At 45.6% G+C, this 24,740-nt stretch overlaps 1 protein-coding gene across 3 annotated transcripts in view; it reads right to left on the reverse strand.

Annotated features, from left to right (window-relative positions):
• rapgef2b (Rap guanine nucleotide exchange factor 2b) overlaps positions 1 to 24,444 on the reverse strand; it is a 113,567-nt gene extending 89,123 nt beyond the window's left edge. For 2 of the 3 annotated variants that reach the window (XM_076287194.1, XM_076287193.1), the window contains exon 1: positions 23,730 to 24,443. In XM_076287194.1, coding sequence (XP_076143309.1) covers positions 23,730 to 23,798 — 69 coding nt within the window. In that variant the 5' untranslated portion in view covers positions 23,799 to 24,443. Of the gene's footprint in view, positions 1 to 23,729 lie in introns of all 3 variants that reach the window. The other variant, XM_076287195.1, reaches the window with a different exon arrangement.
• Positions 24,445 to 24,740: the final 296 nt, after the last annotated feature.

Below are 24,740 nucleotides of genomic sequence, written 5' to 3' on the forward strand. Positions count from 1 at the left end.
CGCAGCGAAATGTCAAATGCTAACTTTGCAAACTGTTTTCATAGTTAGGCTACCTTCCTACCATCTTTTTGTCAAATCACAGTTGCAGTCATGCCTAGCATGGTATTGGTGACTTTTCGTCTGTCACTGACAGAAAACACGGCAGTATTTTAGTAAGAGAAGACTATCATATCGTTTTTTAGAACACAAGTGTAACCTTACAGCATCAGTCAAAAATGTTCACAATGTCATGAAAACAAATGTCATTCCCCGGTCTGCCTGCTAGTTATGTAAAGTTAACCTAAGAATATCGGAAAGTGACCCATGACCGCCAGTGCCCTATTTTCGCCCTTTTGTGCCGACCTATGTATCACTTTATATTCACTTCTATACAAACCAAGATGACAGATTCCTAAAGAAAAGCAAGCACCCACCCCATTAGGGTATCTTATACTGTATTGTACCAAAAATTACATTGTACAGTGATTCGAAGAGCAGTAAATAGTGTTGTAAGGCTGCGTGTACAAAACCGCTTCTTTAGAGGTCAGCTGGCTAACGCTGCTTTTGTTACGCCAGGTCAAACCTGTTGTATTTCCGCTGTTAATATTATTATTATTATTTTTTTATATATATATATATATTTTTTGGGGCTTCCCATGCCTTTAATTTGATAGGACAGTGGAGAATGACCGGAAGCGAGTGGGAGAGAGAGTCGGGGCGGGATCCGGAAAGGAGCACGAGGTGGGAATCGAACCCGGGTCGCCGTCGCATGGCGCATGTGTGTGTGTGTTTTTTTTATAATTTTATTCAGACGAGAAAGATATGTTTAGATTCCCATGTGAAGAGTTTAGGAAAGAAGAACCTATTTTGAAACTTGCTTTGCCATTTTTTCTACTGTCCCGGACATACACACGCACACACGCGCACACACACACACACACACACACACAGCAATTTCCATACCATGATTGCCGTGTGTGTATGTGTATGTGTGTGTGTATGTGAGCTCGAAATTAACAATGTCCCAACGATGTAACGACGCACTCGCACGCACACACTTTACTACGTACGTTACTATGTTTGTTGCCATAGTGCACACACACACACCACCCAAAATACACACACAGACACACACAGCCAGAGCCCAGGAGATGTTGCAATGAGATGATGGCTGGAACGGTGTTCTTCTTCTCACCGCCACACACACACACACACACACACACACACACACACACACACACACACACACACACACACACACACACACACACACACACACACACACACACACACACACACACACACACACACACACACACACACACACACACACACACACACACACACACACACACACACACACCGCCAGAGCCCAGGAGATGTTGCGATGAGATGATGGCTGGAACGGTGTTCTTCCTCAGCTACCTCCATTATTCATGCCGTACACTACTCTGAATAATTCAGCTGCTACGCCGACACTCTCCTCTCCCTCCTCTTCTTCTCTCCTCTTTAATTCTCCTCTAGCCTCTTCTTCTCCTCCCCTTCTCAGCTCGCTACGCCAACACTCTCCTCTCCTCTTTAATTCTCGTCTAGTCTCTTCTTCTCCTCTCCTCTTCTCTTCCTCCTCCTTTCCTCTCCATTCCTATCCTCCTCCTCCCCTCTCTCTCTCTCCCTCCTCCTCTCCAAGCATTGCATAGAAGATGACATGCTAAATTGCTATTAAATCCGCTTAGCGTGACAATGCTGCGCAAATTTGTTCAAAACTGCTGCTTAAAGTTCTGCTAAGGTCTTATCACAACATAGTACATTAAGGAGACTAAACTAAGTTAAGTTATGCAATCAAGCAGTATCTCAAAGCTAATGTTAGAATACTGTTTGGATGTCGAGTTTAGTATGCTTACTTACAGCTGCTTGTCAATTTCGTTACTCATGCAGGGCTCATTTTATTGACTCTGTCACTGAATGTTTGCAAAATCCCGATGTAAATGGAAAAGTGTTTTCCAAGACTCAAAAGTGCTTGTCCCAAGAAGAAGTACGAACCTTTATTTTAACTAACTACATAGAAAATGTTATGAATTGCATCCACACATCAGCAGCCTTTTAACTGTGTTACAATTGCAAGGGTTCCCTCACGAACATCTTCAAGTGACAGGCACTCAATTAGACCCATACACTACCAAGACAATCCTAACCCCCCGCCACAAATTCAATCAAATTCTGTGGGAAACACTGCTGCTCCTCCACTCTCTCTCTCTATCCTCTCCTTTCTTGTCCTCCTCCTCTCATCTCTCTCCTTTCTTTTCTCCTCCTCTCCTCTTCACACTTCACACCAGTGATCTGATAATCTGAAGGTGTTATCTGCACATGATTCCTTAATGAGCAGCTGGGCTGCCATCATCACTGACGCCGCTAATCAGGAAGTGAGAAATGTCAGAGAAAGAGAAAGAACCCCCCACCCACCCCCTTCTCATTAGGTCAGGCACAGCTGTTAACATCTGTGTCTGCATCATGACATATCAGCTTAGACGAAAATAATGACCAGTAGAACTTTAGGAAATCCCATTAAAATCAATGGAGCATTCTACTTGCATTGTGAAGAGCCATATAATAATTATTAATTCATATTGATGCAAATTACTTTCTTTCAAGACATAGAATTGCTCCATATGCTTCTCTTCAAAGATTTTGATTGCTTCAGATACACCAAAACTGCTCCTTAAAACAGCCATATGGATGTTCAATAATTTCATGATATTAATAAAAGTACTGTTAACACAGTGCAAAGACGAGCAGAGTAAAGAGAAATGTTTTTATTTCTTAAAAAATAGTCTACCTTTTATAGAATGTAACTTTTGCACAAATATGCACTACATTTCAATTTAATGGTCTACGACTTGAACATTTCGTTTTGGCCCGGGGCCCTCCACCAGTCCTACTGGTTCTCAAGCAGCCTGCAGAGTGCACACGGTTCTACTGGTTCTTAAGCATCCTGCAGAGTACACAAGGTTCTACTGGTTCTCAAGCACCCTGCAGAGTGCACAAGGTCCCATTGGCTTTTAAGCATCCACAAGGTCTTCAGTCATTAAACCAAAGACACATGCATACCCACGTCCAGATGCTAATTCCAGTTCATACAAGCACGCACGCACAGACACACGCACACACACTAGTTATGATATTCCTTTTGCTGTGGTTATGAGGGTTAGGGCTATGATGTGCTTGCCTGCTTGATGGTTAGGCCCCTTCCACAGCATGCCTGTGTGTGTGTGTGTGTGTGTGTGTGTGTGTGTGTGTGTGTGTGTGTTTCTTTCTCCTATCAGAGCCTATTACCTCTGATACTCTGAGGTAGAGGTTTGTTGCTAGGGAACAGCAGTTGACAGTCTGCTTGCTTCCTGCCTACGCACCAATGTGTGATGCCCGTGTGTGTGTGTATGTGTGTGTGTGTGATGCCCATATGTGTGTGTGTGTGTGTGTGTGTGTGTGTGTGTGATGCCCATGTGTGTGTGTGTGTGTGTGTGTGATGCCCATGTGTGTGTGTGTGTGTGTGTGTGTGTGTGTGTGTGTGATGCCCGTGTGTGTGTGTGTGTGATGCCCGTCTGTGTGTGTGTGTGTGTGTGTGTGTGTGTGTGTGTGTGTGTGTGTGTGTGTGTGTGTGTGTGACGTGTGGGTCAACACATAGGGGGCGACGTGTGGGTCAACACATAATAACCTGTAGGAGGCGACGTGACGTGTGGGTCAACACATAATAACCTGTAGGGGGCGACGTGACGTGTGGGTCAACACATAACCTGTAGGGGGCGACGTGACGTGTGGGTCAACACATAATAACCTGTAGGGCCTGTGGGCCGGAAAAGGTTCCGGAAAGACGAGAGCACAAAGTATTGTGGGTTCAGGTGGGTCAGGTGGGTCATGTGGGTCGGATGGGTCAGGTGGGTCGGGTCAAACATCCTACAGAACAGTGTTCCACACAAGCACCAGAAACGTCTGCATTCCACACCAGAACCGCCTGCATTCCACACCAGAACCGCCTGCATTCCACACCAGAACCAGAGCCGTCTAACCCACTGCTTAGGAGAGCGCTGCAGCTCTGTGTGAGTCATGTCTGTGACTGTTTGACTGCTAGTGTGTGTGTGTGTGTGTGTGTGTGTTGAGTCTGTGACTGCAGGTGTGTGTGTGTGTGTGTGTATGATGGTGTGATTGCAGTTGTGCCAGTGTACAGATTCTCTGTAATGCATACATGTGTGGTCTGATTGCTCGTGTATAGTTTGTGTGTGCGTGTGTGTGTGTGTGTGTATATGTGTGTGTGTGTGTGTGTGCGTAGTTTGTGTATATGTGTGTGTAGTTTGTGTGTGTGCGTGCGCGTGTAGTTTGTGTATATGTATGTGTAGTTTGTGTGTGTGTGTATGTGTGTAGTTTGTGTATGTGTATGTGTATGTGTGTGTGTGTGTGTGTGTGTGTGTGTGTGTGTGTGTGTGTGTGTGTACCTTTTGTCTACAACACAACAGCAACCTCTGGTAACGTTGGCCACAAAAGAGCTGCTTTGTTCAGACTCCTGGTCAAAGGGAACCGTCCTCTATTTTAGAATGAACGGAACCGCAGCCGTCAGCAGCATCCAGATGACCTCTGTGGTCATAAACACCTCATGCTCATCCATATGGACCCATCATAAACACCTCATGCCCATCCATATGGACCCATCATAAACACCTCATGCCCATCCATATGGACCCATCATAAACACCTCATGCCCATCCATATGGACCCATCATAAACATCTCATGCTCATCCATATGGACCCATCATAAACATCATAAACACCTCATGCTCATCCATATGGACCCATCATAAACATCATAAACACCTCATGCTCATCCATATGGACCCATCATAAACACCTCATGCCCATCCATATGGACCCATCATAAACATCATATACATCTCATGCTCATCCATATGGACCCATCATAAACATCATAAACACCTCATGCTCATCCATATGGACCCATCATAAACATCATAAACACCTCATGCTCATCCATATGGACCCATCATAAACACCTCATGCCCATCCATATGGACCCATCATAAACATCATATACATCTCATGCTCATCCATATGGACCCATCATAAACATCATAAACACCTCATGCTCATCCATATGGACCCATCATAAACATCATAAACATCTCATGCTCATCCATATGGACCCATCATAAACATCATATACATCTCATGCCCACCCATATGGACCCATCATAAACATCTCATGCCCACCCATATGGACCCATCATAAACATCATATAAACACCATAAACATCTAATGCCGATTCATGAGTGTAGAAACACAGATCTCAGAGGAAAGGTCAAATAAGAGAGTGTGTGTGTGTGTCTGTGTGTGTGTGTGTGTGTGTGTTTGTATGTGTATGTGCTAAATGAGAGTTTTGTGTGTGTGGGGGTGTGTGTGTGTGTATGCGTATGTGCCAAATGAGAGTTGTGTGGGTGTGTGTGTGGGTGTGTGTGTGGGTGTATGTGTGGGTGTATGTGTGGGTGTATGTGTGGGGGGAGGGGGGGGGGACTTGCTGGCTATTTCAGAGCGCATCCTGAGGATGTTAGTCCACAATAGAAACTTGGTGACCCTGAGACCCGTGATCTTCAGCTCGTACGTTGTGTGTGTGTGTGTGTCTCAGCATGTGTGTGTCTCTGTGTGTGTAGTTTTGTGTGTTTCAGTGTATGTGTGTGTGTGTGTGAGAATGTGTGTGTGTGTGCTGAGCTTCATTCAGTGCAGTGTGTTTTCTCAGTGACTCAGAGTGGTTGGAGTTTTTTAAACAAACAAAGGTGTAACAGAAGTGAATGAGATATTTCTCCTCCCTCTCACTCTCTCCCTTTCTCTCTCTCACACAAACACTCAGGTTGTTCTGGTGCTATAGTCTGTGTAGCTGGGTTAGGAGAAGCAATCTCCCCCTGTCTCTCTCTCTCACTCTCTCTCTCTCTCTCTCACACACACACACACACACACACACACACACACATTTGGAGAAACAATAACATGTCTGCTGTGAGGGCGTGTTGTTCTTGTCTCCTCTCTGTTTTGAAATACAGGTTACATTACATAAATGCTATTTTTACACACACACTCACACACACAGCCACACACACACACACACACACACACACACACACACACACACACACACACACACACACACACACACACACACACACACACACACACACACACACACACACACACACACACACACACACACACACACACACACACACACACACACACACACACACACACACCAAAGCCATGCTCGGCCCAGTAGACTCTCAGTACACAGCTTAGGCTAATTGAGTTTAGTAGACGCAGCGGATTAGACTGCAAATAGGAACACAATGGTGCTCAACGTGTGTGTGTGTGTGTGTGTGTGTGTGTGTGTGTGTGTGTGTGTGAATGTCTCAGCGTGGTTCGCCCTGTCTGGACTTATTTTCCCAATAATGTCCGGCGTTCTATACATTATCCCTTACATAATGGCTGTAAAGGCTGCTATATGACGATGATGGCTGAAGACTGCTCTGACGTGAGGCAACCCTGACTGTGGAGGCTAATCGCTCCTCAGGAATGTCAGTCGCCTGAGCTGCCTTAATCCTGTCAGATGCGTAGACTCTCCTGAAATAACTGCAGTCTGTTTGGACAGTACAACACACCAGGTATACTGTGACCAATCAATGCCAGGTATACAATGACCAATCAATGCTAGCACAGATTATTTCTACATTTATTCATTTGATTTGTTAGGGACCATGTCGCATTTTAACATTGATGCATTGAGTTAGCCTTAGGCTCACTTACATCTGCAGTCCCCTAGGCAGGGCACAGTTTAAATCCAACAGATTCAACAGACTCTGTACGACACACACACACACACACACACACACACACACACACTACCTTGCAACACCTCATCACATCTAGTAGTTACCACTGTTGGTGTGTTGTGTGTCCAAATCTGAAGACGTGATGGATCGATACACCACCCATCTCAGTGGTAGACTGGGGCAGGGGGGTGTTACGGGGGGTGGCGTTCTGCGTCTACTGAGTGCACTCAGTGAGCTGCTCTCATCAGGCTTGTTGTGTTGCACCCGCGGCCAAAGCAGAGGAGGATTTCACCGCCCTTTCATCATGGCCTCTGACGTCAACACCACTGGAAGCAGCCCGGGCCTCCACCTGCCGCCACTGACTGAGCGCGCTCAGTAGACGCAGAGCAGCAGCGCCAGCCTTTCCCGAGGGGATTATGTCACCAGGCTCGCAGCTCAGCAGACGCTCTTCATGAGGGGACAGAGTTCAAAGGTCACACGCCCAAGGCACTGGCGTTCAGCCCTTATGAGGGCCTGATCCCAACCACAACTGTCTGATGTGAGACGGGAGTGAGAGAGTGCGTGTGTGTCTGTGTGTATGTGGAGTGTGTGTGTGAGTGTGTCTGTGTGTATGTGGAGTGTGTGTGTGAGTGTGTCTGTGTGTATGTGGAGTGTGTGTGTGAGTGAGTGTGTTATATGTGAGTGTATGTGCATGCAGGTGCTGGTGCCATGAAATAAAAACCATGACTATGATCTAGTTCTCCGGGAAAACTGAGCGGGTTCCAACACACGAGGGAGATGGAGGGGGAGAGAGAGAGGGAGGGAGAAAGAGAGAGAGACCCTACTGCAGATTAGGGCTGCAGCTATCGATTCTTTTTGTAATCGATTAATCTAGCACTTTATCGATCGATTAATTGATTAATCGGATAACATTTTTTTTGTATTTTTAAACAACCAAAACAAATAATGCATAACGAAAATGACATTGCTGTAAATGATCAAGCAATTGGCACAGAGGTATTTATTCTAACTCCAACATTTGGCTCCAAAACTAAGCCAATTTATTGCAATTTACCCATTTAGTGTTTATAAGTGCCAGTGCCAACAATTAAATAATGTTCAAAATACTCTCTCTGTAAAATTGCAATCTCTTGTGCATGACAAAGCTGTCCATACTATGTTGTGAAGTGCTGGGAGGGAGAAGAGGGAAATCAATTTAATGTATTAATATGCACAACAAGTTTCATGCTGTAATCTAGACCTGTCATCAAAGTAAATATCTGTTTTATGTAGATTTCTACACCTACAGCATTTGCCATTAGGCTACTAACAAATAATTTTACCATTACTAAAAAATAGCCTACCATTAGGCTACTAACAAATAATTTTACCATTGGGCTACTAAAAAATATTTTTTGGGGTGAGCCTATTTGCTGTGGTAACCTAGCAACCTGTGTGTGTGTGTGTGTGTGTGTGTGTGTGTGTGTGCACGCGTGCGGTGCGTGAGGGAAGATGAGGGTGCATGCATGTGTATAAGAAGGGGTTCTTTTTTAGGCATAACCTACTGTCTTGCAATTGAACGTGAATAAGTTTACTACTTAAAAACATTAAAGCTAAACATTATATCACGACATCGCTACAAATACAGTATGTGATTAAAATCAGCCAACATCAATGTAGGCTATAGGCTACGTAGATAGATAGATAGGCTAGATAGATTAATAGATAGCCTACTTTATTGACGTTTAGTGAAACAGCATGGAGTGGATGTTTTCGGTTCAGATGCTTGTTCTTTTCCTTTTTGAGTAATGATCCCAAAAAACTGGACATCTTGACTCGCAATCGCGCCAGCTAAATTCAGAATGTATTCACGCGCTAATGGTGTGCTTCCTGAACAACTGTCCGTGTGGAACAATCATAGGAATTTAACGAGGCTTCGAGGAAGGGTTTTTGCCTCGAGTAATTTTTGTAATCGAGTTATTCGAGTAACTCGATGAATCGTTTCAGCCCTACTGCAGATACCCAACCCTAGATCAGATACCCCTACTGCAGATACCCAACCCTAGATCAGATACCCCCACTGCAGATACCCCAACATCAGATACCCAACCCTACTGCAGATACCCAACCCTACAGCAGATACCAAACCCTACAGCAAATATCCAACCCTACTGCAGATACCCAACCCTACAGCAAATATCCAACCCTACTGCAGATACCCAACCCTACAGCAAAAATCCAACCCTACTGCAGATACCCAACCCTACAGCAAATATCCAACCCTACTGCAGATACCCAACTCTACAGCAAATATCCAACCCTACTGCAGATACCCAACCCTACAGCAAATATCCAACCCTACAGCAGATACCCAACCTTACAGCAGATACCCAACCCTACTGCAGATAACCAACCCTACTGCAGATACCCCAACAGCAGATACCCCACCCTACTGTAGATACCCCAACAGCAGATACCCAACCGTACTGCAGATACCCCAACCCTACTCGAGATATCCCAACAGCAAATACCCAACCCTACTGCAGATACCCCAACTAGAGGGTGACACGGGAAGCAATTTTCACTCCCGTCCCATCCCGAGCCCGCACAAATACTCCCGTCATATCCCGATCACGTGACAGCCCCCCCAAAAAAATTCTGTCCCGCAAAATCCCGAGAGAAAGACTCCCGAATCCCGTCCCGCTCCCTATGTTGATGTCTAAAGTTATCCGACTGTTAGGCTACAGTAGCGTGCGGTGACCATACATTTTGGTAGGGCAGACAGCCTTGTCTAACTTTTCTTTAACCCTTTAGCCGCCAGGGTTTAAAAAGAATAAATTGGATTTGTACATCAAAATTTCAAAAGGCCATGGCTTGCAAGTGGTCAGAGATAAAGTCCTACTGTAAATGTGAAAATCATTTAGTATGAACAGAAGTTTATGAAGGGGGTGAATTTACTCATCTAATTTGCATATTATGACGTCACTGGATGGTAACCACCGTGAATTATGCACATTTCAGTAAATACTAGATGTTGAACATATTTGAGCAGTTTTACTTTCTTTTTTTGTCATTTCACCGATATAACAAATGAACAGGAATACAGTCACATGTAAACCAACAATAGTAAACTATTACTATCACCACAAACCTTATTCTACTATACAATAAAGTAGCCTGGTCAAATCAGTTCCTATCGCGGGTGACTTTGTAGTTCTTCAGAGCCCTATTTTTACTACCCCTGCTTTCTTTACTACGTCCATTACGGACACTATCATCACCTTTACCACTGGCACCTTCAGCTACGTTGGGCAGAGGGTCGACATAAGCGTGGTATGCTTAGTGAACACTGTCGGAAAGACGCAAATGACGCACCTCCATTCACAGACGCAGCGTGACTAGATGATCGCTCATATTCTCCAAAAGGCAGATATTCTCCTTCAGAATCAGACTAGGTAAATAACAGACCCAAGACTTCATCACATGTTAACTTTTTCTTCAACATTTGGTGTATTTCTGCTTCAATTTGTGCAAAACTATGGCCTGCATTGCTTCCGTGTTATGGAGGAAATGCACGTCTTCTTATGTGTTTCTCGTGTGTAATCGCGTGTAATACCACGTCCATTACGGACACTATCATCACTATTACCACTGGCACCTACAGCTATGTTGGGCAGAGGGTCGAAATATGCATTGTATGCTTAGTGAACACTGTCGGAAAGACGCAAATGACGCACCTCTATTCACAGACGCTCCGTGACTATCACTGCCAATAGACGATCGATCATATCCTCCAAAATGCAGATTTTATCCTTTAGAATCAGAATAGATGAATAAAAGACCCGAGACTTCATCACACGTGAATTTTTTTTTCCAACATTTGGTGTATTTCTGCTTCAATTTGTGCAAAACTATGGCCCGCATCGCTTCCGCGTTATGGAGGAAATGCACGTCTTCTTCGTGTGTTTCTCGCGTGTTTTTCACATGCTTCCTGAAAACTTTGAAAAAAAAGGTTGAGCTTGAATCGAAGCTCTGGGTGTCTGCCAACTAGTGGTCAAGAGTACAAATGAGATTTTACACTGTACTCGCGTCTATCGTCTGTTTTATTCAGTAATGACGCTTGTCGCAATATTGCGACATGGGCGGTTAGAGGGTTAATAGCCGATCATTTTGGGCTACATTAAAATTACATATTTTACAGTACTTTGCTGTAGGCTATGCTTAAATCATTTCATAGTTAGATCTCATCCCATCAGTTAAGTTTGCACCGTTCTCATCACGTTAAACCAGCGAAGCATAGCAACGTTGCTATGAGTAAACAAAACTATTTTTTGTGTTCCGCCAGGGTTATGCGATAAATATATTGAGGAATGCGATCGTCGAGGTGCCATGCCCCAACATTGCATGACACATTAAACTCAACGAGAATCGCTTTCCCGGACAGCTCGTGCAATTGAATAGAGTTGTCCTTTGCTGATACTTTCACCTGTAACTGTTTCTTTGCATCCATTTTGCCTTAGGGCCTATCGCTGAAGCTGATTGATTGTGAACAGGGCAGCTGCTTGTCTTGCTCTGATAGGCTACCAATCAACAACAAACGTATTGTGGGTTGTAATTGGTTCTCTTTTCTAAAACGAAATGCCTCACGTCTTTGGGCGCACACACTGCATTGCAGCGTAATTTTTTAAGTTAACAATCTCTGGCTTCCCGCCAGCTCCCGTTTATTATTTCCTGTCCCGTCCCAATCACGTTACCAACAGTGAAATTTACTCCCGTACTGCGGGAAACCCGCGGGAATACAGTGACCCGCGGGAATCCCGAAAAATTGTCACCCTCTAACCCCAACCCTACTGCAGATACCCCAACCCTACTCCCCACAGTCATCCGTGTGCTCCTTCAGCACAGCTGCCCTAAACACGGTCCTCCCCACACAAGTGGGCTCAGGTAAGACCCTGCTGAAAAAACAGCCTGACCAGCTAAAGGTGGTCTGCTGGTTGACCAGCTTGTTAACCAGCTTGTTTGACCACCCTGTGATGGTTGACCAGCTAGACCAGCAAAACTCTTGCGAAAACATACCTTCAGCTGGTTTTCCCAGCTTATGATGGTAATTCAGCTGGTTTTGCTCGTCGTACCTCAAACTGGTCATTTTAGCTGGTGTTGCTGTCTATAGTGCTGGTTTAACTGGCCATGCCAGCTTATGTTGGTCATTCTAGCAAACCAACATGACCAGCTTGACAGGCTGGTCACCAGCATGACCATCTTGCACCAGTATCCCACAAGAGAAGCTGGTCACACCAGCATGACCAGCTTCCTCAGATGGTCACGCCAGCATATCCAGCTGGTGGCCCAACCAGCTACACCAGCAAAGACCAGCTAAAACCAGCTACCAGCATAAGCTGGTTTCTAGCTGTTTTTTTCAGTAGGGGAGGTGGCTCCTCCCCCACAGGTGGGCTCAGGTAAGAGGTGGCTCGTCCACAACAGGTTCAGGATGACCAGAGGGGTATTCACAAAACCTAGATAAGGGATTAAGCTGGGATTTTTAGGTTATCCTGGATGAATTTAGCCTTGACTTGGTTTCACAAAAGAGATGGCACATAAGTTACCATGGGTATTTATTCTTTGCACCTAGCCTGGTCCCGACCAGGCTAACAGCCAAGCTAAGTTAATTCTAATAGTAATTATGTTGTCTTATTGGTTCAGCTAGCTGTCATTCACATCAGACCTCCGTGCTAATTTTTAAAGAGCTTTATTCCATTTATAAACTATTTGCTAAATGTATTTGCTCGCAAAATACCTGCCTACTACCATATGGTTATTATTATAATTGCCTTATAATTATTAACATAGGCCTAGGTACTCATTGTTTGCTTATTTTATTGATAGACATTTGATGAATAGCCTACTGTAGTTGATTGGAAGTGGAGGGGCAAGTTTAGGTATTTTCAACTATAATATTAAAGTATATCATTCTATGTGCATCTTTGCAGTGGCAAGCGCTTTCTTAATGACGTTGTGTGCCGAGAGAAGGAAGCACTCACACGTGGGTGCATACGTAAATTTGCATTCAGTTGGTCTACCACGGCTACTCCTGCTGTTTTACAGAAATAGCCATGATTCCCCATTCCAAAAAGGACAACTTTACTTTATTGTTAGTCTATATCAAAAGTGGTTGTTCACTTTGTGTGAATGACGCTATTTTCTGCGTCTTTTTTATTCCAACTGTGGGCACTTTGGAGCAGAAACGAGAACGCGCACACATCCTGAATTTCTTACACCTGGCTTGACATAGTCGCTCCTACTCATCCTGGATTGGCATTAGTGAAACAAGTTGAGCTAGGATGATCAGACAACGCTATGTCAAACCTCGCTTTATCACTTATCTTGGATGTTTTAATTCTGCCTTTGTGAAATACCCCTCTGCTCTGCTCTCACAGCTCTGAGCACCACACAAGACGCTGGAATAAGAATCACGAGGACAGCAGAGGCCACTCTGGGCACTATGGGCACTCTGGGCACGCCACTATGGGCACGCCACTATGGTCACTATGGGCACGCCACTATGGGCACTCTGGGCACGCCACTATGGGCACTCTGGGCACGCCACTATGGGCACTCTGGGCACGCCACGATGGGCACTCTGGGCACGCCACTCTGGGCACAAATCCCCATGGTGATATGAGGTGTGGGAAACCAGCCAAGCAGACAGGCAAATCCCCATGGCAACCAGGTCACAGGCATATGATGACCTGTAAACTCTTGTTCATTCATGGCTTCATAAAATATCAACATCCCATGTAGCTTTTAGAGTATTCAACCACTGACCCAAGCAGTAGAATTGCATAAGCTTAAAAGCGTAAAAGTGGCATTCTGCCCATCCCCCAGTTTTGACCATTTTGATCAAAATGTATTTTGAAAACAATCAATGCTATTATCTTAATATTCTGCCAAGTTTAACATATTATGATGGTCGACAGTGGGCCAGAAGTGGTGGTCCGATATCTGGAAGCTGGATTTCACTATCTGTGTTTTTGCTCACAATTTGGTCCCCCTCACTTTGGTCCCCCTCACTTTGTCCTGCGCTCCTGATCTGTGCTACGGGCCCTGGTGACGCTCACAGGGAAACACGTGGTGTCCTCTAGTGCAGTGTGTGTGTGTGTGTGTGTGTGTGGGGCTGAGACACTGGCCTCAATCCCCAGGAGAAGGAGGTCTTTGTGAGGCCGGAGTCCTGGGCAGGGCCAGTGCGCGCACACACACACACACACACACACACACACACACACACACACACACTGTTACGGCCCCGAAGTTCCTTATGATTTACTGTTATGATTTTGGGCACACCCTACTGGCTGTGAGCGGTAGGGGTGCTGTTACCTGCCGTTTTCTATGTTTGCTCCCTAACCAGGTGATCCAATTAGCCAGGATGCGGTGCACCTGGCCAACCTCTTCAAAAGGCACATTCTGGACGTGGTCTGCAGAGCATTTTCTGGGTTTTTCCTGCTGGTTGCTACCACCTCGTTGTCTCCAGTTTTTCAACGCTTTTGAGCATTTTTGCCGGTTTTCAAGCCTGCTTTTTTAACCCAGTTGTTGTTCTCCAATTTATGTTGCAGTTTTCCTGTGGGGAACCGTAACACACACACACACACACACACACACACACACACACACACACACACACACACACAGGCCAGGGCGAGCGCATGGGGCCTTCTGGACCTCTTAATCACCTAATTAATCAGCTCAACGTTCCATCAGGCAACTCTCGCAATGCTCCCCGTGCTGGGGGATTACTCTTGCTGACTCACACACACACATAGGGCTTACAGATATAACCTCCGGAGTATATGTGGAGGTATGTCAAACGGAGGTCCTACCCTTCGGATGATTCAGATATGATGCTAACCTGCGGACCTTATACTGACCTTATACGGACATTTGTATGAACGACATACACGCACATTACAGAATCTCTGTGTGGTTGTCGAGTGATGGGTGGGGGCTTGTAGAGTTTACAAGAGGCGAGATATGACGCAGAATATATGCGGTCGCTGTCACAGCTGCTGTTTGTTTACAAAGTGTATGCATTATGTACTGTAGGCTAAAGAAGAAAAATCTATTGTGCGTAGGCTAATACTTGAAGTAGTCACGTAAGTGCGCATACTTGAAACTGACCTACAGTTTGTATGTGTGCTTCAAATAAACACATTTATCTGTTTTCAACGTTAGCCTATGTAGCAGAATTACTTGTCTATGGAACCCCAAATCTGGTTTGCGTTGGAGAGAGCATGCACGAACTTTATGGCAGGCTACCAGCCAATTCAGTAGGCTAAATCAAGACTTCAAGGCCATCTATACAACGTTTTTAAGCAACAAACAAAACGTTTTTTCATGGTTTATTTTTCCAAAAGCATCCTCTCCCCATGTGTCTATTGCATTTATGTAAGGAGCTTGGAACAAAATTGGGTTTTCTTTGTTTTCATTTTCTCTAGGCATATTTATGCTCAACAAATATCTGGCTCAGCAGTGAGGTCATGAGAAGGCTATCAATGAACAGAAAACCGACCGTGTTGGCTAACAATTTATTAAATACTCCTGTTATTGTCGTCAACGACGTCGCTGTAGGCTAGGCCTACTGCCTTTTCAGCGCCTTCTGCTTATAATGATTTGGTCTTTTGAATTCCTTTGACCTTGCGATGCAGTTGTAGGCTACATCAACGTGTCTCTTGCCGTTCCCTTCATGTGTTCTATGACAATGCTGTCTGCCCTTATGGACAGTAGCTCCGTGATGTCTGCATCTTTCCAGGTCGGAGATTTTCTGGACAGCACTATGCCACTCCATCATGACACTGGCATTAACCCATTTACTCCTAAAATGCCTGCTAAAAACGCCTATAGAATCCTATGGCATTCTAGACTAAATAACCTTATTTCCTGAGGGTTTTCTGAAAACATACTAAAAATTGTCAACGTCTACCAAAATTTAATATCTAAGCCTCTGTAGCACCTACAAACATGAAATAAAAAGCATGCTGCGCTACGCAGCATCCAGCGGGAGGGTCAATGTTGCGCTACACAGCATCCAGCGGGAGGGTCAATGTTGCGTAATGCAGCATCCAGCGCGAATGGGTTAAGTCAGATTTAACCACATGGACGCACGAAAAAAACGTCACCGACACGCCCTCTCACTAAGTGTGAATTTTAACCGCATCTTCTACGCTTCGTTCAGACACAGCACATTTACATAATGTCCGGAGGAAATACTAGGGGGGGGGGGAGTAGTAGAACAACTGGCTAAGTTCGGACTTCCATATGACAGTTTATGTTGTTCAGATATACGGCCCCACCGTTTAACATCAGGAGAACCTCCGGTCTTACATGTATGTCTGAAAGCCCTAACACACACACACTCACACACACTCACTCACTCACTCACACACACACTAGGGCTGGGATAAACGATTAGTTTTTAAACGATTAATCTAGCGATTATTTTTTCGATGCATCGATTAATCTAACGATTCATTTTTTCAGTCCGATTCGATTTCGATTCGATTCGATTATCTCCAAATTAATTCACTAATAGCAACTTATACATGTTTATTTACATATCTGAATGAAAAAACATGAATTCTTTAACATTGCAATATACGTTTATTGCTTTTAAGATTACAAAATAAAAGACTATACAAGTGCAAAGTAATGCATTCTTAGTCAGAGGTAGCATTCAATAAAGTTCAGCAGTGTCTAATTGAGTGCCTGTCATTTTAAGACGTTCGTGTGGGAATGCTGATGTTTGGATGCAATTCATAAGTAGTTAGTTCAAATAACGGTTAGTACTTCTCCTTTGGACAAGCACTTTTGAGTCTTGGAAAACACTTTTCCATTTACATCGGGATTTTGCAAACATTCAGAGTCAATAAAATAAGCCCTGCATGAATAACGAATACAAGCAGCTGCAAGTAAGCATGCTAAACTTGACATCCAAACAGTATTCTAACGTTAGCTTTGAGATACTGCTTGATTGCATACTGTAACTTAACTTAGTAGTCTCCTCAATGTACTATGTTGTGATAAGACCTTAGCAGAGTTTACTTTAACTTTAATGCAGAAGTTTTGATCAAATTTGCGCAGCATGGTCACGATGCTAAGCGGATTTAATAGCAATTTAGCCCACTGTGTTCTATGCAGTGCTTCTATGTGGCAACAACAATCCTTCAACAATCGTGAATATTTTGTTAAATGCACATGCAGAGGAGGAGCAGCGGGCTCGTTACGAGAGAGAGCGGGCGGGGCGACGAAAGGCTGTGTGAGTAAAAAGTGCAGCTCAATGAAATTATTTTATCTTATCTTTAATTTAAACAGTAGGCCTACAACATAGAACATCAAAGTGTGGTGGCCGGTTTTGATTTCGTGGTGCCCAGCCACAGATTAGTCAACGTATGGAAAACACTGAAGGTGTAAGATTAAAAATATTTAGCAGCACACGTTATGCTTGACGAATCGACGCTCATATTTTGCGTCGACGGAATTCACATCTTCCACACGACCACTTGGAACCACGAGAGCTATGCAGTGGACTCACACGAACACGCGCACACACACACACACGCACCACCAGAGCTATGCAGTGGACTCACACGAACGCACGAACGCGCGCACACACACACACACACACACGCGCACCACCAGAGCTCTGCAGTGGACACGCACGCACGCACGAACACGCGCACACACACACACACACACACACACACACACACACACACGCACCACCAGAGCTCTGCAGTGGACACGCACGCACGTTGGCACTGGCACGCGCGCGCACACACACCACGAGAGGTCTGCAGTGGGCACTGCAGGTATCGCCAAAACTTTTATTCCTGTGAAGGTCGTCTCGTCACCAATACACGCAAGGTGCATCTGTTTCTATTCTTTCCTTCTGCTCACACAAACACAAACACACACACACACACACACACAGAGCTCAGGAACTGTTCCACATGGAGACGTCAGCACATGCAAGACAGCACCAGGAGGGTCACTGCACTAGGTGCTACATCACAGAAAGACTAAACACACACACACACACACACACACACACACACACACACACACACACACACACACACACACACACACACACACACTAATGACAGCAAAAACCCTAAAGAATTCAAAAATCCCAGAGTGATCTAAAAGGCCATACAATACTTCACCATGTTCACTGACCACTGACGGACAGTCTATCAGTTCTTACCTCACGCATGGAAAAAGACCGTTTGTAGAACTTAATGGCACCAGAATCCTGTCACACTTGTGTAAGTTCACACACACGTGAGGTGGTGTGTGTCGGTCGCAAAGCCCTTGAGGAGACTGGGTCAAGAAGAGCAAAGCCAGGAGGGACACAAGGCACATACACACACACACACAGGAGGGACGTTAGGCAGTCGGCTGAGCATCACAGGCGGTTTCCTTTATTAGATTCCCGCTCTCAAAACACACACACACACACACACACACGCACACACATGCACACACACGCACACAGCACTGAGGCTAACGGCTGGAAAATCTCATTTAGTTTGAAGTTTTAAATTCAAACAGAGCAGATGCAGATTGCAGACGCCACACATAATAACACACCTCTCATCTGCTCCCAGCCTGCAGCAACAATGGAACACACACACACACACACACACACCTGGGCATGACAACAGCCCCCGCACGCACACACACACACACACACCTGGGCATGACAACAGAGAACAGGAGAACGATAGTAATAGAACACGGTGTTTCTCACAGAATTAAATTCTATTTGTGATGGTAGGTTAGCAGAATTAACTTGAATGCAACAATTTTTAACAAATTAAGCTTAGCGCAGCGTGGTTATGATGCTAACCAGTTTTAAGCACAATTTAGTACAACCTGGAAAATCATTGTGTGGTGGTCAATGTTGATATATGTTTGTGGGCCGCCACAAATAAGTCAATGTATGGGAAACACTGGAACAACAGAGCTTGATTGTGTTGGTAGCAAATGTGAGATTGTGATGGTGTTGGTGGCATATGTGTAACAATAGAGTATGTAGGCCGCCTACCCAGACACATTTAAAGCAGCAGTATGTACTATGTAGCATTTTAACTGGCAATGTTGTGCAATAAATGCTGTTCTGACATTCTCAGGGGTGGTCTGACCTAAGGAGCTAGGCTAGCATGCAGTAGCCAGAAAAGTTGTGGGTTCAATTCTTGGTTCCACCGTTGTGCACTTGAGCAAGGCACTTAAGCCCAAGTTGCTCCAGGGACAATGGACTTTGTAATATAATTGACATATGTAAGTCACTTTGGATAATAGTCTGTCTGCTAAATTAATAAATCTAAATGTAAATAAATGTAAATTTAGGTCTGGGAAGTCAGGAAATATATGAAGGCCTAATTATAAAATACTGTTTTCCAGATGTGCAAAATTATGGAAAGTCTGGAGGTTTTGTTCAATGTAATACATATGCAGAAAAGTCTATAATACTAAAAATAATTTGGACCATGTAACTTTTTACCATTAAAGCTATCCAAGTGGGAATTTAGCCTACTTGAAAGGCAAATGTCATTGAAGACATCATTAAAAGAATGCATCATGGTCTGAATCATTCATTAACAATGTTACCATCCAAAGATACAGTTAGAACGGTGAAAACAAGAACATATTAACAACAAGTACATTATTTAACAATTGTTAAGTTAAGGCATAACTTGGATGATTATAACAACGCATAACTAACGCATAACATTTTTGTATCAGCAAATCCCTGAACTGTCCACTTTTGTGACATGCCAGCAGTGGCCGATAGCCGATTGTTTTCTGTGCTACCAGTTAGCCATGAGTTACCCCCCCACACACACACACACCACACAGTGCTACCAGTTAGCTATGAGTTACCCCAATCCCCCCCCCCCACACACACACTCCACACAAGACCCACACACACACACACACACCAGTTAGCCATGAGATCCCCCCCCCCCCACACACACACACACACACACACACTCCACACTAGACCCATAGGCTATAGCTGACTGTCTTCTGTGCTACCAGTTAGCCATGAGTATTTGTCATACCATGTAGCATTCAGTAAACTAGCCTAACCATCTTTTTCTGGAATATGAATTTTTGGAACTGGTCTTTCTGCTGCTTTGATCCTAACCTTCGCACTGTAGTTGAATGTATAAAAGGGTTTGTTCAATATAACATGGACAATGTCCTCTGATTCCATTGTACTCTTTATTTAACGAGTAATTAGCAATGTAAACTAACTTAAACAACCTTTCCGTTCAACACAAGATTCTTCGCTGTATGACCACAGATAACGTTCTTGCAGAGCAGCTAGCTGCTTATTGGTTCACCGTTGGCGCTAAATTCCAGAGCCTCTGGCTAGAAGGGCTAGACCCGCCCACTCAAACGAAGGAACTTCCTCCCTTGCCCATTGAAAATGACGGGATTCACGAGCCGCTGGGGTCTGAGGGGTTTATAATGGACATCAGTGAGGGGTTTGAGGAGGAAGCTCCTCCATACAGTAATTTTCCATTACGATAGGGGGTGCTGTTGGCATTTTGACCTAGGGGAATGTTTTTTGTACATTCAAAGTGTTCAAATAGTAATATTAACAGTAATTTATCAGATTAGCAATTCACTTTATATATGTTTTTACTTTCCTCAATGAAGGAGCCTTCTCTGGTGTGTGTGCGCGTGTGTGCAGCTGGTATGTTCAGTACATGCAGCTTGCGCGCCGTGAGAGCGGTGAAAATTTTTAGCCCCAGCGTAACGGCATCATTCAGGCCCGGTCACCCACGACACACTCCACACTAGACCCATACACACACACACACACACACACACTCCACACAAGACACACACACACACTCCACACTGGACCCACACACACACTCCACACTAGACCCACACACACACACTCCACACAAGACACACACACACACACTCCACATGGGACCCACACACACACTCCACACTGGACCCACACACACACTCCACACTGGACCCACACACACACTCCACACTAGCCCTACACACACACACTCCACACTAGACCCCCCCCCCCCCACCCACACACACACTCCACACTAGACCCCCCCCCCCACCCACACACACACTCCACACAAGACCCACACACACATACACACTCCACACTAGACCCACACACACATACACACACATACACACTCCACACTAGACCCTATCATCCCATCACCAGCAGCAGCATCATGACAGCCCCAGTGCCAGAGACCCACACACACACACTCCACACTAGACCCACACACACATACACACACACACACTCCACACTAGACCCTATCATCCCATCACCACCAGCAGCGTCATGACAGCCCCAGTGCCAGAGACCTGCTGCAGTCCTTGTGATCTGAATGACACGCCTGTGTGTGTGTGTGTGTGTCTGTGCGTCTCTGCTGCACCAGGCCGAGCTGAAACTGCCCCCCCAGCACAGTCCTGCCCCTGTTCTCCCTGCTGACCGCACATGTGACTCTACTTATTACCCTCAGGGGGGGGGGGGGGGGGGGTGTAGAGAGGGAAAGTTAGAGAAGAGAGAGGAATCAAGAAGAATTGCCCCTGGCATTTTAATGAGGCTGTAGTTCAGGGTAACAGGGGCTGGTGACACTAAATCTGTTGTTTTCTCTTCTGGAACTGCCATCAACACACACAGCTACAACTGCCAGCACAGAACCACCTCCTCAAGCACAAAACCACCTCCCACAGAACCACCTCCTCCCGCACAGAACCACCTCCCACAGAACCACCTCCTCCTGCACAGAACCACCTCCTCCTGCACAGAACAATCTCCCCCAGCAGCTCAGCTTCTGCTTCATATCAGAGCCTGGCTAAAACCACAAAACACACACACACACACACACACACACACACAGTCACAGACACACTCACACACATAAATAAATGAGGGCAACAACTGGCGTACCCTCCACCCATCCGAGGCCACACCCCCACCTCGGATGTGACTGCTGTCCTGCAGGAAACTACAGCGGAGCTCCATCCTGTCGGCATGGCGATGTTCGTCCCCCTTAGAACGCTGCAAACTGCTGACCGGAGCAGAACTGAGCCAGAACTGCCACCTGATACCATAACCCCCGTCAGGGGGCACGTGACCGCAAGACAGGGTCAGTGAAAACAGGAGAGCTACCAGCACCTCACCTGAGATCTGGACGCACCTCACCTGAGACCTGGACGCACCACACCTGAGATCTGGACGCACCACACCTGAGATCTGGACGCACCACACCTGAGATCTGTCTGTCTGTCTGGCTGGGATATCGCTGAGCCCACTTCCTGGAGTGTGTTCTGGCCAGAACCGAGTGCCACAAACTAGCTGATTAAAAGCTTTCATTAGAGGCAGCTGACACCGGATAGCCTGAAGCGTAATCGCACCAAAATAAAGAACCAGACACCCCAGAGCACACTGGAGCTGGCCATGATGTTCATACGTGTGGACGCCGGACAGCCTGAAGCTAGTCACACAAAATAAAGAACCCGTTTTACTGCCAGCTGCTGTTATGACCCGTCACACTGACCTTCGAGCCCTCGTGCACGCAGTCATATTAAAAAGAAACCAGAGCACACAATATTTCATAATCCCTGAAAATACCAGATTAAATGTGGCCCAGTGCTCCGGTAATCCCGGTGCTGTCGCGGACAGGGAATGTGATCGGGTTTGACTGTGCCAATGTGCCAATTGTGTCACGGAAATGCGTGTCACTGTATAACAAATACATATTTGTCAGTTCATCACTATATCGTATGGTCCTTTGTATGGTGTCGACATTTTCAGCAATTTCAGAGATCTTGTTTTAATAACAGCCTGCATGAACACAGCGAGCCATTGTTCGGCGAATGACAGGCCCGGGAGGCTCGCGATACCGCTTCTTCTGTGTGTGATAGCCTACGACAGCCTCGCGTCACCAGAATCGCCCCCAGTCAATTTAATTGGTATCGATTCCTGCTGCCTATTGTTGTCAGTATCTACGATTAACCACACGCTAGAGGTCAATATTGACAGCTTGTGGCAAACTTGTGTCCGGATGAAAGCATTTTAATTCATGGCAATTACCCCGTAAACACACATGAACCTGGTGGACCAACGAGTGCTTTTGCAGAAGAATAAAAACGCCCTGCGCCAGCCTCATCGGTGACAGCCCTTGGCGACAGACAACAGCCGGTGACAGTGTGTGTCGATGACACCGATGTCTCATAAAAAGACAGATCATACCCAAGAGCTGAAGTCACAAATACTTGTTTCATATACCATCATGAGGGCCAGGTTTAGCCTGCTATCGTGGCTTGTTAATAAGTCTTGCTAACGCTAACGTTATCTTTTTGAGGAGGCTAGCCTACCGGGTGACTGATTTCGTCATCTTCCAGTTATTTGTGGAGAGAACGGACAACGGATGCTACCGAATAATTACAGGATTTGTTCAGCATACAATATTAATGTGCACGTAGAAAACTGAATGCAAGCACACAACCATGGTGGCTTACAAAATCTTTATCATATGGCTCAAGTTCTCTGCTGTGCTTGGCAAGTAGCGTTCTCAGGCATAGATTATCATTAGGCTGCAAGGATTTAGCAAGCGTGCAACTGTCTCGCCTACGGAGCTGCAGATCATCTCTGCAGATAGACAACACTTGGCCTCTCAGTTGTCGTTCAAATCTTACCGATAAAGTACAAGCGGGTCACAGGCAGATTCTACTATTTGACGGATGACCAACATAACCTACTTGTTCAGGCCGCTTATTAGGCCTATGTGACTTAGCCTAATTAAAAGGGTAACGTTAGTGTACTGACCTGTTGCGTTCTCTCAGCCGGGTTCATCATCACCGCCTGCCGAAAGCGGTTATCCACGTAAGACGCCATTGTGTGGAAAACAGCCACAACACAGGTGAAAACGTAAATCCAACCGTTTAACTTTCGAATCTCTACAGTGTTTTCAGCGAACGACACAATATTTAGGCAACTGCGCGCTACTTCAGTGGCCCATCAGTCGAGGCTTAGCTTAGTCCCCCAGGCCACAGGGTAAGCCGCGGGGTTTCTTTGCGTCCCCGCTCCGAGCCCGCAGGATGTGCACGGTTTCCTCTCGCCAAAGCCTGCGTGGAGTCGGGCTGTGTGGATCCTTCTCTGTGCTGACGGAGGGGATTTCTGATCGTCTGCTCGGCGCGTTTCTGGAGAAATCGTCCCTTTATTTAAGCGGTGTCGGGGGAGGAAACGGCATTCTTCAGCAGTCTGCCCTTTCTTTGCCTATACTCGTTCCAAATCCCCTTTTGTACAGGAAGAAAGTATGCGCAGTTTCCAGCGACTGTCCATTTTCGATGATGGTGTTTTCTGTCGCAAGTCAGTGTCAGCAGTTATTTATCAAACAGTTTGAAGGTTTTCAAAAGTGACGAGAAATCCGCCGCAACGGGACTGTGTTGTGTGCCACCATGGTGACTGGTGTGCTGACAGAAGGGGAGGTAGGCTTATGGGCGAGTCCATTCAGTCGGGTCATAAAGGACTCGCCAAACAATGAGCTAGACGAGTTGGCCTGTGTCGCCACCCATCGAGGGAAAGAGAAACTACAAGTCAAGATTCAGCAACCTCATCACATTGTTAGACTGCATAGCCTACCTCAAATCTCAGTGGAGGCTTTACATGGAAAGAAACCATCAAAATGGCCAAGAAAAAAATGTCCAAACAGAGTCGTGGATTTGAAACGTGTAGGGTTATTGTTCTTCTTCTGTTAATTTGGGGGGCAGCCGTGGTTAGCGCTTCAGACTTGGAACCGGAGGGTTGCCGGTTCGAACCCCGACCAGTAGGCATAGC

The sequence above is a fragment of the Alosa pseudoharengus genome, unplaced genomic scaffold (genome assembly GCF_046254945.1).
Source record: "Alosa pseudoharengus isolate Yale_2024_CS ecotype anadromous, Long Island Sound unplaced genomic scaffold, YU_APseudo_1.1 YU_APseudo_1.1_scf_16, whole genome shotgun sequence".
In the NCBI taxonomy this organism is placed as follows: Eukaryota; Metazoa; Chordata; class Actinopteri; order Clupeiformes; family Clupeidae; genus Alosa; species Alosa pseudoharengus.